Source organism: Nymphaea colorata, chromosome 1 (genome assembly GCF_008831285.2).
Source record: "Nymphaea colorata isolate Beijing-Zhang1983 chromosome 1, ASM883128v2, whole genome shotgun sequence".
NCBI classification, from domain to species: Eukaryota; Viridiplantae; Streptophyta; class Magnoliopsida; order Nymphaeales; family Nymphaeaceae; genus Nymphaea; species Nymphaea colorata.
Window position 1 is genome coordinate 23998894 of NC_045138.2, and position 15976 is coordinate 24014869.

General features: G+C 38.9%; 1 protein-coding gene and 1 long non-coding RNA gene across 2 annotated transcripts; both read left to right on the forward strand.

Annotated features, from left to right (window-relative positions):
* Positions 1–4705: 4705 nt before the first annotated feature.
* LOC116257414 (protein kinase and PP2C-like domain-containing protein) lies at positions 4706–7950 on the forward strand. The gene is made up of 5 exons (XM_031634138.2): positions 4706–5087; positions 6488–6665; positions 6760–6864; positions 7109–7204; positions 7651–7950. Exons 2-5 carry the CDS (start codon positions 6633–6635, stop codon positions 7843–7845), a joined length of 429 nt encoding a protein of 142 aa, XP_031489998.1. The 5' UTR covers positions 4706–5087; positions 6488–6632; the 3' UTR covers positions 7846–7950.
* Positions 7951–12168: 4218 nt separating this feature from the next.
* Positions 12169–13791, forward strand: LOC126409695 (uncharacterized). The gene is made up of 3 exons (XR_007572270.1): positions 12169–13248; positions 13320–13369; positions 13496–13791. It is a non-coding gene; the product is annotated as an uncharacterized LOC126409695 (long non-coding RNA).
* The last annotated feature ends 2185 nt before the right edge of the window (positions 13792–15976 follow it).

The window sequence follows — 15976 nt, forward strand, 5'->3', positions numbered from 1 at the left end:
TAAAGGAAGAGAAGAGTGTTCTCTCTTGTGACAGTCAAAGTGCAATTCATTTAGCTAAGAATCCAGTGTTCCATGCTACAACAAAGCATATTGAATTGAAGTATCATTTCATTAGAGATTTGTTGGAAGAGAAGATACTATCTCTTGAAAAGATTCGTTGAACAGAGAATCTAGCAGACATGTTGACAAAGCCAGTGACTACTGAGAAATCGAGGTTATGTTTAACTTCAGTTGGTCTCCAAGCTTGATTGATGAGGAGCATAGGTTGAGTATGTGATGTACAAGCACTTGGATGGATCAAATTCCAAGTGAGAGATTGTTGGTATATGAAACTTGATCCATACTGGACACTCATATGCAATACCGCGGGTTTACCCTAATCCTTATGTTGCGAGATAGGGGGGGCAGTTTCTTCTTTGGCCTTTTCTCTGAGAGTGTCTGTGTTCATCTGAGAGTAAATAGTGAAAGATCTGTGCGGCTGTGGACGTAGGAGATTATTGCTCTGAACCACGTAAATCTTTATCTTCTTCCTTGTTGCTTCTATCCCCCTCTTGAGAGTACGAGAGGAGAGTTTTGTGTGTTGTTCCTAACAAGCTTGCCCTTTCTCTTTCTCTCCTTCTCCGTCTCCGCCCTAAGCTGCCCCCTTCTCTTCTGTCTCCGCCCTCGAGCTGCCCTAACCGTCTCTCTTTCTCTTCTTCTCTGCCCTTGAACTGCCATGGCTCTTTCTCTTTCTCTCCTTCTCCTTCGTTCGAGCTCTCCTTCTCTGCCCTTTTTCTCCTTCTCCTCCATCTCTCCCCCTTCTCTCTTCTGAGTCTCTCCCTTGCCCACTGCTCTATGCCTCTCTTTGTTGCTCTCTTCCTCCATTCCATCAACTGACGGTTTTGCTTCCTCCATTCCATCGACTTTGGGTCGTGCGATCACCTTCATTGTTGCAAGGAGCTCCATTGACGTGAATAAACTTTTTCTATGTGAGGTTTGGTTCTCATTTTTCTCTCTTTCTCTAGTTTTCTTTCTCGCTCCTTCCCTCTATTTGTCTTTGATTTGCAGTAACTAGGGTTTTTGCTCCTTTGCGTCAATTTGGGGTCCTTTTCTCTTTCTTTCTCTTGTTGTCTCTCTCCCTTCCTCCCTGCATCTATCCATGCCATTGAAATGGTGAAATTTTTATGTCATCCTTGAAACGCCATTGAAAAACATATTCGTGCACTTATATTTTTCTTAGTTGTTACCCACCAGTAGTGTGCCTCTAGCTGTCTAAGAAGTTGTTTCACGAACAACATTGCATGAAAAGCATGTTTGCTTGTCACACAAGTTACCTAAAGCTTGAAAATCACAAACATGTCTTTGGTGGTTCAATAGACTGGGTATTCTCACATGATGCATATGGTAACAAATAGATATTAGCTTATAGTGATAAAAGGGACTATATGGATTATGGAAGTGCCAACGGGCATAGGTGTTATCACCTGGAGTCCATATTGCAAGAAGATAGAAGCATGGGTCATCCAGTTCTCTTTTGTCCAACTGCAGTTTTTGTAAGCACTTGGATGAGTTAGGCCATCAACTCAAGAATGAAACTATTGAATAAGAGATGAAAGTGGTATTAAGTGTGGTTTGCTCACCCCTTCTACAAGAGGGTGGTTGTATGGAAATTCGTAACTGCAGGAGAGAAGAATGACAAAGAAAATCATGTAGAGAAATGTTGTAAAATCTCTTTTGTTAGTGCGCTGAACTTACACATGGTGTTCTGTCCGCAGCCTGCTCATGTTCTAGAGATTGGGTGTTGGAATTGAAGCAGTCATAGGTGTCAAAGCAACCAAAGCTTTTGATACCTCTCCATCTTGGAGTTTGATATCCTTCTCTTGGATATAGGTTTTTACTTGCAGAGTGAACTCCTCCAGGTTGAGTTTAATGGTGGGAATTTCATCAGGGTCATCACAATTAAAGTCTTCAATTACACTTTCAGAACTTTCAGCACATTCAGGCTCCGGTGTTGTTGGTTCTTCAATGATCGGCTCACACTTACTAATGCCGGAGTCCTCTTGGAGAACTGGACATTCAATTGCTGGAGGTACTCCAGGATAATGCTATTGGATGGATGTAGACCTCTGGTGTTCCTTGCTCATCCATGAAAGGAATAGATGAACTTACTGAACTTTTCACTTCTAGTGCCAGAAGGGAAAGCCTTGCACTGGAACAACATATTAGCATTATTAATGTCCCATAGTATATACTATACATATATATAGTATATATATTATATTAGTATATATATACAATGAACTTTGTCATTCTCCTTCACCTTTTGTAACTTGCTTTCTAATACTATATATATATATATATATATATATATATATATATATATATATATATATATATAGTTGAACTTGTTGATACATTTATATCGTGAGATCACAACCTTCTTACTAGTTTCTGTTGTGACACTTCTAACCTCCCAAGCTGCAAAACTTGTCTGCAAAACCCGAAGTATAAAAAATAGTTATTCACACCAAATTAACAAAACAGAACAAAAATGCACCTCATTACTTGTGTCTCATATTGTTGTAAGAAAAGCAATATCATGTAATATCAGTTTAGGCCCACTCTTGACGTGGTCATTATTTTAAGCATTGCTAGTGCTGATACATTGATTATGGAGAAAAAACTCCAGCTATCTTTTTATGAGCAGAAAAGTGGGAATACAAAAGCTGCAGAGCGGGAGAGAGGCTCGTCTTTGCAGGGTGACATCACCGATTGATCCGCATATCAATCATTTGTGCACCTTGTGGCTGATGTGAGTGTCTATTCCCGATCTCCACGTACAAAGTGCACTGTAGATCTTCATAAATCTAAAGCAAATCATTCCTCTCTCTGCCTCTAATTAATGGCGTGGGGCCATGGCCCGCCTCGTTTTTTAGTAGGGATCAGGTGGCGGGAGAGGAGGGTAGAGAAGCTGGGTGATGAAGAAAGTGGTGAGCAATGAACATGTGTTTGCTTTGCTCATGAGTCCTGATTTTAAAAATCCTTGAGGGGACAATATGTTAACACAAATACCAAGGAAGCTCTTCTCTATAAAAGAAAAATAAGTTGAAATGAAGAGAGTAGTGGACGTAGGCCTATTGGTTGATCCACTTTAAAAACTTCATGTTTCTTTCAATTATTTCTCATTTTTTATTTCTAGCACACATGTATTATCGATTTTGAATCTAAAATGGGTAAAATTGTTGCATATTTGAATCTAAAATGAGTTTTGTTCAATTGGTTGCATGATCAAGCTTAAAACCAACAAAATGGGGGGCCTGAAAAAAAAGCCTTTTATCTGTACGTCGTGACGGAGATTTGTCAATCTTGGAAAGTTAAAAGATCGAAGTGGGTTACTCTTGTTGTTTGTAGAAACTTGTTCTAGGCCGTGCAAAACAATACACAATCTATGATTCTGAAGTACTTAGCTTAAACTCAATACACATTCACTAAGAATAGAAATACTCTCCATTTCGTGTTATTGATTCACGCGGGCTAGCTGTACATTAGCTAGAAGAAAGAAGAGTGGGGAAACAAGGGCATGTTTGTTTGTTAAAAACCAAAAATTCGAGATCCGATTTTTAGTTTCTTGTAATATCATGGACAGAAGCAGCGATTAGTCACATGAATGCTTTGGTAAACATGCATAAAAAGGAAACGAAAAGCGCATCATCCGCGGGTAATGCTGAGCTTTGATTTTGCTTCTTAAACTCATCTCATCTGTTCAATCAATTAAAATCAATGTTGGTCAAAACCATATTTGGATCGTTCTTGTTTCAGATACGTACTAATCTGATTTTCAATGCTGATCATAAGTGTGAACTTATTGGTTCCAGACTCGATTCAGGAGCCGAATCGGTGACCAACTCAGCTGGATTGATTGAGAATCAGCAAAAAATAAATAAAATGTCATTTACTCAAAAATATAATTAGAAAAAATAAATAAAATGTCATTACTTAAAACGACAGCTAGCGATTCGGTCACTGATTTAAATAATGTGATTTGCAAAAAAAAGGGAGAGAGAGAGAGAGAGAGAGTGGGTTTTTTGAAATTTTATGACTCCATGAAATCAGGAAATTTTGAAATTGATCTTGGGAAAGCAAATTACAATACCTTTTCTTGCATCTATTTTAAAGAAAATAGGGATGCATAAAGACCGGATCCTCTCTGGATCCTGATATAAATGAACCTCAGAAGCTATTTCAAGATCTGGATTTGGATGTAGATTCGACCAATCCAACGATGCTTTATGGAGGCCGGGCTTTTCTAGACAAAAACTTAGTGGATCCGACAGAGTGTCACATAAAGCAGGGAAAATGCTTCAAAGGAAAAGATGGCACCTGAATTTGTCTTGCTTCTGATCCACAGATCTTATTTTAAGTGTTGACCAGATCTGGCATAAAGTATTGTAGTTTTATTGATCCAAATCCCGAAACAATGGATCAGTTTGGGATGAGATGTTCCCACTAAATCGGAGACATGTTGGCAGCCCAGGGAAGAGTGTGCTATCAGCTCCAACTTGAGATGATAAATCGTTTTCCAGTCAACTGGGGGTTGAACTTTAGACTTGTTTTTCACTTGTCTAATATATTCCAACCCACCCAGCCAAGTGCGCCTAGCTTTCACGTGGACATGATTTTGTATGTTCAGGCGCATCAATGGTTTAGGCTCCTTTTTACTGACCTTAAATGGCGTTTTTGAGAGGCAGAGAAATGGTCGCTCGACGCTTCGTCTCACGACTGCCTCTTCTTTGTTTCTCTGTCGCACTTCCATGGTGCAATAGATATTGAAAATGAAAAATCCATGAGGCAATCAGCTGTCGACTCTGACTCTCTGTTGGTTCTTTCATGGCTTCCCTTACTAGCCGACTCTTCACATAGCACCCAGCCATCGGAAACGACAGCAGAAGATAAATAAGAGAGAAGAAAAAGGACGTTAGTTGCCACGAACGCTGCCTTCGCATGCCCCCCAAGGCCTAACCGTGCTGTTTCCTTCTGCTGTGGCTGTCACCAACTGAGGGAGCAGCTCGATTCTCTCTACCAGGAATCAGAAAAGACCCGCACCAGGGGTGGGTGCTTCCACATCCCCTTTGATACGCTGCTTCTTTCACTAAATTTTTTGCCCTTATCATTGTTTCTGGCAATTGTGGTGAACGAGAACTGATTTTGGTTGCTTCTGGAATATTTCGAGAATTGGGCAAAATTTTCTTGTGGTTTTGGTGTCTCATTTTATGCATGAAGAAGGTGTTATTGAGGTAAGTAAACTGCTCTGTCAAGTGGTCGAAGTGGGTGTATCTGTTTTGCAAAAACCAAAGTTATAGTGGCAGACGCAAAAGTATTATGAGTTCTTGTAGATATGCTCAGTTAGTTAGATTGTTTTTGTTACGCGGAATGATGTGTGGCATCTTATTTATGTCAAACTGATTTCCTCTCTCCAAATAGGACAGGAAATCTCGTATGGTGCATGCTATATGCCATCATTTTCTTCTTTTAGGTGGCTTGAATGCGATCTCAGATTTACTTAGTTACCTTTGGAGGTCAGTTAACTTGTTTAGGCATTCAAATAACATGAAATTCCAAGGAATACCAAAAGGAAATTGCTCTTTAAAAAAGTTTGCTGAATGGTGGAAGATAAGGATGCGAGAGGTAAGTTTTTGCCATGAAAAGCTTCTAAAACTTAGAAAGATTGGGGAAGACTGTGATGGTCTATAGTTAGGAATCACTGCCAAAATGGCTAAAAGGGCTTCTCTAGTTCATATTCCTCTGAATTTCCAAAAGTGGCTCATTATGATGATATAATAAGCAGGCCCGGTTTGGTTAGGCTACTTGGATTCGTTTTACTGGTCCAGAACAACCTTTCTAAATCCAAAGAATCAATCCTTGGTTTGATTTTTAAATTTCCAGATTAGAGTGCTGCAGATCTAGAGATGGCACATAGTGAAGCATCCCAACTTCAAGTGAGTGGACCTTATGAACGACAAGCAACTTCTTATGCTGTAGGTTTGTTTGGTAAAGAGGTGCTACATCTTGTCACTGCTTGAGAAAATGGGATGAAAAAGCGGCATATACTTGTGAAGTAAGATTGGACCCAAAAACATTGTGGCTTTTGGCAATTTCTTTCTGGACCAGTACAGGCAGACCTATAAGAACGGCCAGGCACTGACGCTGCCTCATCTGGATTTTACAGGAGTGCCAAAATTAATTGTTGACCGTATTCAGATATTGAAAATTGAAGTTTGTACCCATCGGTTCCATTTAGTCCCCGCTGTATATGGCATATGTTCTGCGTAACAAGTGACCTTTAGTATAAGTCAATAATCATTTCCCTTTCCTTGGTACCTTGTAGCCATCACTATTATTTTAGAAACTCTCTATGTTAGTAGGTGCTCAATATACTCAATAATCAAATTTGTCTTCAGAATCTTTATTGCCAAGTCCCTTACTTAGCTCGTCAACATTCTTCTTTCAGCAAATAACACAAGATTGAGATTGATGAGATTGTCAGAGGCCGCAGAGAAGCTTCGAAGGCAAGCAACTCTTTAAGTACAAGCTGGCAATGAAAATGCAGCTAGGGACTTGCTTCAACAGAAGAAGAAAGTAATGGAGGCTTTGCAATGGACAAGCCTATGCTCTATGCTCTATCTAAGGTTAAACATGTTGATAATTCAAATTATGAAATTCACCTTCATCAATAAATTAAAGTGCATTTTTGCTGCTTACTAATAGTTACGCAAAATGCAGGATCATGTAGCTAGCTGTCCCCAGGAAAGGGAACGGGTTATTCGGGCTGGAGGAGAAGTCAAATGGCAGATTGACACATGGAGGATTGGTCCAGCTGCACTGCAGGTTATTCTAGGCTCATAAGAGCAGATAGGGTGTTTGTCATTCCACCATTCTTTCCAGTTTATATGGTTACCAATTAATTTTGTCACCAATCTGTTCTGCTACGGAACCACACTGCAAGGATGTACTGAGTATCACTTTTAGGAAGCTTTCTCGTTTTGCTTAATACATACAATTACAGTTGTTCTATTGAAATCATTGGTTGCATTCGGAACTTACTTCCTGTGCCTGAAACTTATGTTCACAGGTGAGACGGTCAATTGGAGATGATGACTTGAAACCTGCTGTGACTGCAGGGCCTGAAATAACAGAAACAGATCTGTCATCTGATGATGAATTTGTGGTATTGTCAAATATCCGCCTTCCTGCATTTTTTAAGTTCTGCTGTTAGTTACTACTAGAGTTGCCAGCATGTAAATCAATTGCTTTTTAGAAGGTTGGTGTCCTTGGTTACCTGCCCGACTGATATCCATTTGGGTCAAGTACAGGAGGAACTGAAAGGAAAATGCTGGTATCCTGCATTTTCTTCTTTCTGTGGTGAAGTTTGATTTTGAAACAATCTGAACCACAGTCTGGGTTTCTTGTTTTGGGGTCCCTAATGGGTAGTGACATGCATATGCTGGCTAAAAATACAATACAAGTCCTTCGTAATCTTTTTAATCAATTCAACTGGTTAACAATTAGATGGATGGGAGGTTTGATCTCTTAATTGTGGTTGCTTTTCCATTCTTATTTCTAATTATTGTTAACATTTAAATAATGTCAAACAATTTCATGCAAATGACGCAGGTGATGGCTAGTGATGGTTTGTGGGATGTGTTTGGTAATGATGAGATGGTTCCCATCATCCACGAAACTATCAAAGAGCCTAGAATGTGTGCTAAACGACTTGCCACAGAAGCTGTTGAAAGAGGCAGCAAAGACAAGGTCACTGTTATTGTTATCTTCCTTCGTCCCGTATCTACTGCAGAAAGAATATTCTGAAATCTGAAATAGAATAGTGCAAGTTGCATCACATTTTCCCTACCTGACAAGATAGCAGTATTATTGCTAAAATTCTACCCACAAATCCTAAGAATAAGTTTTCCATCTCTTTATTTTTGTAGTCAAAATTATTTTATTTGTTGCACAAGCATCCGCACACACAACGTAAACTAAACATCTCTGGACGCTAGATCTTGTTTAAACAGATCAATCCAATTTACAATTTACCCTATTTTGGCATCTTTGCATATTACCGGGCCTGTCATAAGAAGAATTATTTATGACAGATTTTTGTGGATGCAATAACTTGTCAAGAAAGAAGGCCGCCTTTGAGGTACCTTTTCTTTTTCACCACAACAGAAAAAGTACAAAGTTTCTTAAATGTCCTACAATTTTCTGACCTAGAAGGTGCACTTATGCTTGATCTTCTTCAAATCGTCTTCCATTCTTGAACACTCTTCCCATTCTGGAATGAAACATTAATTTACTCGTCTAATTTAACTGTGTAAGCCTAGACTTGGAACTGGGGAACTTAACTTGACCACTTTGCAAGGTGAATCCCTTAGTTTTTGGATGCATCTTAGATGCATCCAAAAACTATGCAAATTGATCAGCATTATGTCTACAGCATTGGTAGACTAATATCATTAAATATCTTTTCATCAAATTGTTCACTCTTCATGTATAGTGGGGGCACAGAGAAAGATTTGCCTGTGCATAATAGTTGCGTATAAATGTCAGAACTCGAGAAACTGGTTTGATTTTACCAATTTTTGCAAAGAACCATCTTCCAAGCATCCCAAAAAATAGTTGAAAAGAGAGAAAAAAAAAAGAGTTGAAAAGAGAAAGAGGAGACTGAAAAGCATCTCACCCTAAGTTTTGGCCCATGCATGATGCATGTATCCCTACTCCATAATCATCCTTTCCAATATCCACCAGTGAAGGCTCTCAAAAAGAATCAATTAGGCGATATCTGCCATAGGCAACAAGTGCTTTATTAGACTACCAAGACAAAATAGAGAGTTCCATGTATACATACACACACACGTGTTGCTGATCTTTCTGCAGAAAAGATCATTGCTCAATGAGAATGTAATGGGCATCATGTCCCAGCAAATCAGCAGCTGTAGGTGGGAGGTGATGCCTACTCGTGGAGTTTGGTTCTTGCCTTACTTTGGCATGAGCCTCTGCATGAGGTATAACATTCCAAGACCAATCAGGATGGCGCCTGTTAGGAAAACAGTGGCAGAGAACAGACCAAATGCATAGGGTGTTCAACTGCCTCCTGGTATACCATCCAGATTTACTCCGACGAGCCCAGTGATGATTGAGTGGAAGAGTCCACAGCCTCCAAAAACAGCTAAATTATGCGTGATCCGGATGCTTTTGACCTGGACAAGAAATATCAATCTACATTCATGATAAAGAAACTATAACTAGGAACGCAACAAAAATTTGGATTGTCTTCGCACTAGAAACGCAGACATGCATCTATTTCCACAGCAGAAAAGCAAACATACTGCGGGAATACAAACTTGAGAAGAACATACCACTCTCATAAAACATTGTTTTCGGGCTTTATCAGCAAGATTTTTCTCAAATATTAAAAGAGTAGTTTTGTTTTTTTTCTCAAAAAGACTTGGGAATTTAAAGATTAAAAAAATTATGAAATTAAAATTTCCTTTAATTTTCCTACAAAAACATTAATAAAAAGTCAAAATAATTATTGAAATGTTAAATAAACTTTAAAAAAAGTTATATCAAAGCACGTTGTTCTTCAAAAAATATAATAATTTATTTTTTATTATTTTTTCAAAACACTGCTATTATTTTCGTGTTTTTCTCGTTTTCCATTTTTAACGACACTTTTTGAAAAAAATGGCGACATTTGTACAATGGCTCATAATCACCTGCAGCCTTGCTCCAACGGTGCTCTGCATAACATCTTGAATTGTGAAGAGACGAGCTCGAACTGCTTCTTGCTCCTCGTAAAAGCTGAAGTAGCTCGAAAATTATTTCCTCCCAGCGACCATTTCACTCTGATAGCCTATGGTGTTCCAGTCTTAACAAGAATGACCATTTACAGAACTTGGTATCAAGAACTTGCTGAAAATCTTCAGCTTCTAGATTAATACGAGAATCATGCTAGGCATAGTTTATTCTGAAAAGCTTTCCTTCATCTCCAATCTCTAAATAACTTAATACCAATTAATCCATTCTCCCTAGGTACTACTACACGAGCTTAGTTGTGCATAACTTTAAAAACTCAAATTGACGGAGAGAATATGAACGGGAACATGCGCTACTACGTGAGCTTATAACTTTCAAAACTCAAATAGACAGAGAGAATATGAATGAAAGGGAACATGTTGGCACTCGTTAGCTATATCCTACATAAACAATGGTCAAATAACAATATATATATATTTATACACACACACACGCACACACACACACACACACACACATATATATATATATATATATATATATAGGGAGAGAGAGAGAGAGAGAGAGAGAGAGAGAGAGAGGCACCTTATCATTGTCATCTTCAGTCGACTTTGCAGAATCAATATATTTTCAATCTGTGGATTTAAAGGCAGAAAAGGAAAAGGAATACGGGCAGCAAGCAGAGAAGGAGAAACTCCCATTCAAGGCAGTGGTTCAGTTGGAAGAGATGCATGCCAATTGCCACATGCTCGGTGCTTCTGAAGGAGGCGGAGGAGAAATTGGAGAAGCTCTACTCTGCGGAAGGGAATAGTTCTAAGTTCATGCCTGTTGAGGATGAGGTCAATGGAGAAGTTATTAGCATACTGCGTGAAGCGTCGGAGAAAAATTATGTCATAAATTTGCAATTCTCTAGTCAGACCTCCCCTTCTTCTTACTTGAGATCCAGAAATTGAAGGCACAATGGTGGTCTTGAAACCCATGCTTCTCATATATACGATTTATTAAAAACTATAGGTTTAAAGTTAAATTAGCCCCTCATAATCTAAAATCAGGAATAATCAAACGCCCTATTCATTCAACCATCTGGCCAAGAAAAGGGTCCAGCAGGATGAGCCCTGGTCACTTATAAGTCTCTGCTTTTTGCGAAAAGGCCCTCTTAATTTTGCCAAAAGACCCCGGAGTCTGTTACACTGTATGCTTGTCTTGAAGCTTTCTTAAAGGAGGAGCCTTTAGGACCAGAACATATGTGGTAGGCAAGCCCAACATATGTTAAATATTTGTTTTGTAGCTCTTGCTGGTTCCTGTAGTTGGTGATATTGTATAATACGGGTTGTCTATCAATCTAGTGAGTGTTCTTTGCAGGTAAGTTGAAAATGATGCACAGGCAAGCCAGCAAGAAATTAGACCTATGGAGGCTCCCGTGGTTCTTGTGATTCACCTTTGTCCTCCATGTTTTGTTTTGATAGAGTCCAGCAAACCCGGGACAACCGCAGGCCCTGGTCAGGAGATTAACCGTAAGTACAGTGTCAATCTGTAACTCAGATCTTCAAATATTTTGACTTACTAAATTTACCCGAGTATGTGGTGAATGTCATGTCAGCACCACAATCAAACATGTCTATTTCAAATCTAAGCAGATCCACCCCTGGAAGCGTTTTTGGAAGTAATACTGCTCTGTTTAAGAATCTACCTAAGCCCCTTGTTCCTCGTCGCCCCTCAAGCCACTACTAGCATGGCGATGCTGGGACAATAATTTAAAATAAAAATGCATCGATGAATGCGTGTTGGAGGAGTTTTCTTCTCTTCCAGTTCCCCATCGATCCAACGCACGATGAAACTAAAAAATGTGAAGAGAAAATTGAAAGACATCTACAGGAAACTGCGGATTCACGACGCAAGGAGTGCGGACGTACGTTTGGATCTTGAAAAGCCAGCAAGCAAACAGGAGAAGGCATACAAAGGTGCAGTGTTGACACTGCATACCAAATAGGCACGTACATCCACCGAAAGAGCAATTGTCTTTCTGTATTAAAGAGCATATGGATCAAGCAATTCAGGCATGCATTCCAGCGATACTAATTACTGGAGACGAGGAGAATGAAGCAAACGAGATAGAAACAGAGTCCATAAGTCACTGAATGCCCCTGCGCACACATCTTAACTCGTGGTTACGTCAGTATATACCCCTCCGCACGCATCTTAACTCGTGGTTACGTCAGTATATACCCCTTGCTTTTTTTGTTGGTTTTTAAATTTAAGAGTGATTTAGTTTCTTTTTATTTTTAAAGACTGCTACCTCCGCCCAGTGAAGATACATAACTTTTTATAAGAACCTATTGTTTTGTTTTGTTCGTCTCCAAATCCCAAGAAAGATTTACCTTTTCTCCATTTTCATAAACTGCTACCTCCGCGTGCCTGCAGCACTGTTGGCCACAGGTTAATATCTCTCCATTCCTTTTTTCCCTTTTGTCCCCGTTTGGCAGCGACTTCGTTGCTTCAGATTGAACCCATCTCAAATTTCTGCTCCTGCATCGGCGTTGCAGCTGTACAAGGTTTCATCTGGACTCTTTTTGATCTTGCAAGTTCTTCTGTGAGTAAGGCTTTGTAGATTCTGCATTACCGCAACCGCATAACTCTCCAAAAGGTCTCTCTCCCTCTTTTTTTCTCATAATCTGCATGGTTTTCTACGCGATTTTCCCTGTTGGACCGAGAAAATCGAGCATTTCTGAGGAAGGAACGGGGAAGAGGTGAACTCTTACTCCAGTTTTTTCGTTTTCCTGTAACGTCGCCGCCCTCTCTCTCTCTCTCGTTCACCATAGAAGGAACGGGGAAGAAGACATGGAAAATTTTTAAAAACCGACTTCCACATTTCCCATGTGGTACTGAAAAAAGGGGAAATAAGAAAAATACAGAAGCTGCAGAGCAGGAATTCATTTGAAGAATGCCATGAAATCGAGCATTTCTGAGCAAGACATTTTCACTGGGGAAACCCGGAACCTTCTGTTCAGACTTGTTACGTCCGTCGGTTCTAGGGTTGGACTTCCAGGCGATGTATGTTTTTTCATCAACGTCCACTTTTGGTTGTGTAAAAGTTACACAGCAGCATAAGGAACAATAGTTCCTGTTTCATGTTTATTTACAATTTTTAGGCCTATTTACTATTTTACTGCCTGAAAATTGCAGTCACAGTCCTATACTTCAAAACGCAATAATGTTTTATGCTGCAATGAAAACGATTGTTTTTTATGCTGTAACTTTTAAACCCTTGAGAAAGAGATGTCCACGACTAAAAGTGGACTTGATGAAGAAACACACATCCCGTGGACTTATGAAAAAGCGCACATCCCGTGGAAGCTTTTGATGGGAATTGAAAGTGCAGGAATAGATGGAACAGATGCCGATAAAGGGAGATGGTGGGGGACAGGAGAAGAGTATTCCACCAGATAAAGCAAAGTAAGCAAAATTAATTAACTGTCTATTTATCAGGTATTCAGAATCAGTTTTGATCCTCTCCCCACATGCAGGGATTTCTTATTGAGCATAAACGGGTTGGGACTCAAAGAGTGTTGAGTGTGTACGCTTATTGTCTCTTCAGCAGCTTGCATTTCCTGCAAAAGATATCTTACATAACCTACTTAATAGATTTTGATAACTTGATGGGTTCTCATATATTTTTAACTTTTTTTTTATCTGCGACCAGGTTGGCTCAAATGTTGGCCGGATATGCGTGCGGCTTGGTTGGGTGCCACTGCAGCCACTACCAGAATCACTTCAACTTCATCTTCTGGAACTGTGAGAAAAAAATTGTCTATGCGACATCCTTAGGGTGGAATTGCATTTAAGGGAAAAGGAATTTTTCATGGGTCAATGATATCGTTAAAGGAAGTCAAGTGAAAGCATGCATATGTATAAGTTTTGCAATTTTTGTCATTCAAATATTTTCAATTTTGTAACCTAGACCAGATTATTGAACCAGAGGAGCATAAGATTAGTCAATGAATGTGTATAGCTGACTTGTACGAAGTTGAGTTTGGATTTCCATGGATTTAGCTTCACCTAAAAAAATCTCACTTTAAGTTGGTTTTGCTTAAATATGGTAGTCAAGCTTCAATAACCAAAACCATTCATTGTTCATATTGACATATGAGATGTTGTTTGAGATCGAATTGTGATGCATCAATTGATATTTCACTAGTAACCATAGTTTATGAGCAGCCTACACTACCGACCCAATTAATTGGGACAAGTGCATGAAACAAAAACAAAGCTATGTCCATTTCTTAAGCCATAGGTCCAACTCCAACTAGGAACCATTAATAAATATAGTAGCATGGTTTCATAGGTCCGCTTAAACTTGTTATGAGAATAATAATTCTTCTAAAGAACAACATAGGAAAGAGCAACTTATCACCTTGCATTGCATTCTTTAAGAATATTAAACCGTTTCTCATTTAATAATTAACAACCACGTTCAACATGAGAACCTCAATTAATCTAATATTAATGTGTTTTTCGCCATCTCTCCCCTAAAATGATATTTAAGAGGAAAATTTAAAAAAAAGGGTAATAGCAATCAAAGTTGATAGTAGTTATTTTATGTTTCAATCAGCATTTTGTTTGTCGATGGACTCTTTGACTCTTAGGTTTTACTTGCGTCCTTAATTTCTCAGGACACAAAATACGAGAGGAAATTGGAGGAAATGAGCAAAATGTGAAGCAGGAATACGTCCCGTCTGGAAACAAAAGTGGTTGTATACACCCCTGTGCACCCCAGTGCATAATTTGAAGGAGAATGCTTTTGCTAATACAAAGAAGGGAACACCGAAAAAGTAAAAAGATTCCTTTTTCAATTTACATATAAAGTTTTAAAATCTTCATTTGAAAATTTTGAAAAATAATATTTTGACGTCTGTCAAAATTTTGAATTTGGCTGAAAAAGTCATGTTTCCGCCCTTCTCTACTTCCACCTTTTTCTTTTGGGTGCACATTTGCTGCTTGCACAGGGTGGTGCACGCAGCTCATTCTCCTCTAAGAAGGTAGGTAACGTCTTCTTCCTGATGACATGTGTCTCTGTTGCCCGTCCGTGAAGCTACCTGTCATGCACATGGGTACTATGTCTTTTGTATGTCTCAAAATTCAATACTTCATATATTTTTTTTATACAAATACAAGCACCATCGTTACAGCCTATTTGTTTTAGTTTAGGTGGCGTCCGGAATATTCAACACTCTAAGTCTTGGAAGCAATCATGGCTCTACGTTAACAACTAATTAGCAAAATCTGATTTTCTAAGAGCTGCTGCGCTCGATCACCGGCTCTCGATATGCCTCAGTCCAGTGATACAGTGATCAGCAGACAGAAAATATCACATGAATTGCAGAGAGCTAGTGGAGGTAATTCACCCGGGAGATTTGTAACCCAATTTCAGTGATAGAAATCGGGGATGCACTGCCGTTTCACAGCTGAGCTAGAGCGACAGGTCTTCACCGTCAGTCAGTGAAGATGAGATCTCCCGTCAGGTGCCGTCGTTAATGCTCGAACAGGCGATGCTCAAGACAGAACTACAAGAATGATGTGTTTAGCATTTTCAGCTTACAAAACTTTGGATTTAAGGTTCAAATAATTATCATAACTTTTTCTTTGCTCGTATTTTTTTCTTGGGACAATAAGCATCTAATTTTATGGTTAGGTTGCTTAGAGAAAAAGTCAATAATATTAGACAACTAGGTAAAAGTTTTCTACAAATATAAAATCGTATTTCTGTTTATGATGATCATTCGTTACCAATAGATGTTTGAACCATATACTTATATGATTAAAATTATAACTCCTTAAAGAGTGAAATATTCATGAAACTTTTGAGTCATTGGCTTTCAAATCCTTCAAAGGTAATGGGTACTATACGGAAATGAGTTGCGTCAGTGTTGACATTTACATTATATGGGTGTCATGTGAGGGATCGAGTTGTGTACCTTTGCATGCAGCAGCAAATATGGACTAAAAAAAAAGGGAGGTTGGGATATTTTAAAATTTTTCTTATAAAAGTATGCACATTTTCACACCTTTGTGCATGTACAGGAGTGATAGACCGATAAATTTTGGCTTGAGTCTGGGTCAAATTTTATTTTAAAAGAAAGAAAATGTTTACGACAGTCGATGGTGGCGAGAGAGAGAGAGAGAG

Bases quoted from the DNA above. Each gene is read 5' to 3' on its own strand.
- LOC116257414 (XM_031634138.2), top strand. From the start codon at position 6,633: ATGGACAAGCCTATGCTCTATGCTCTATCTAAG. The intron at 6,865-7,108 runs GTTATTCTAGGC...TTATGTTCACAG, and splicing joins TTGGTCCAGCTGCACTGCAG to GTGAGACGGTCAATTGGAGA. The intron at 7,205-7,650 runs GTATTGTCAAAT...CAAATGACGCAG, and splicing joins CATCTGATGATGAATTTGTG to GTGATGGCTAGTGATGGTTT.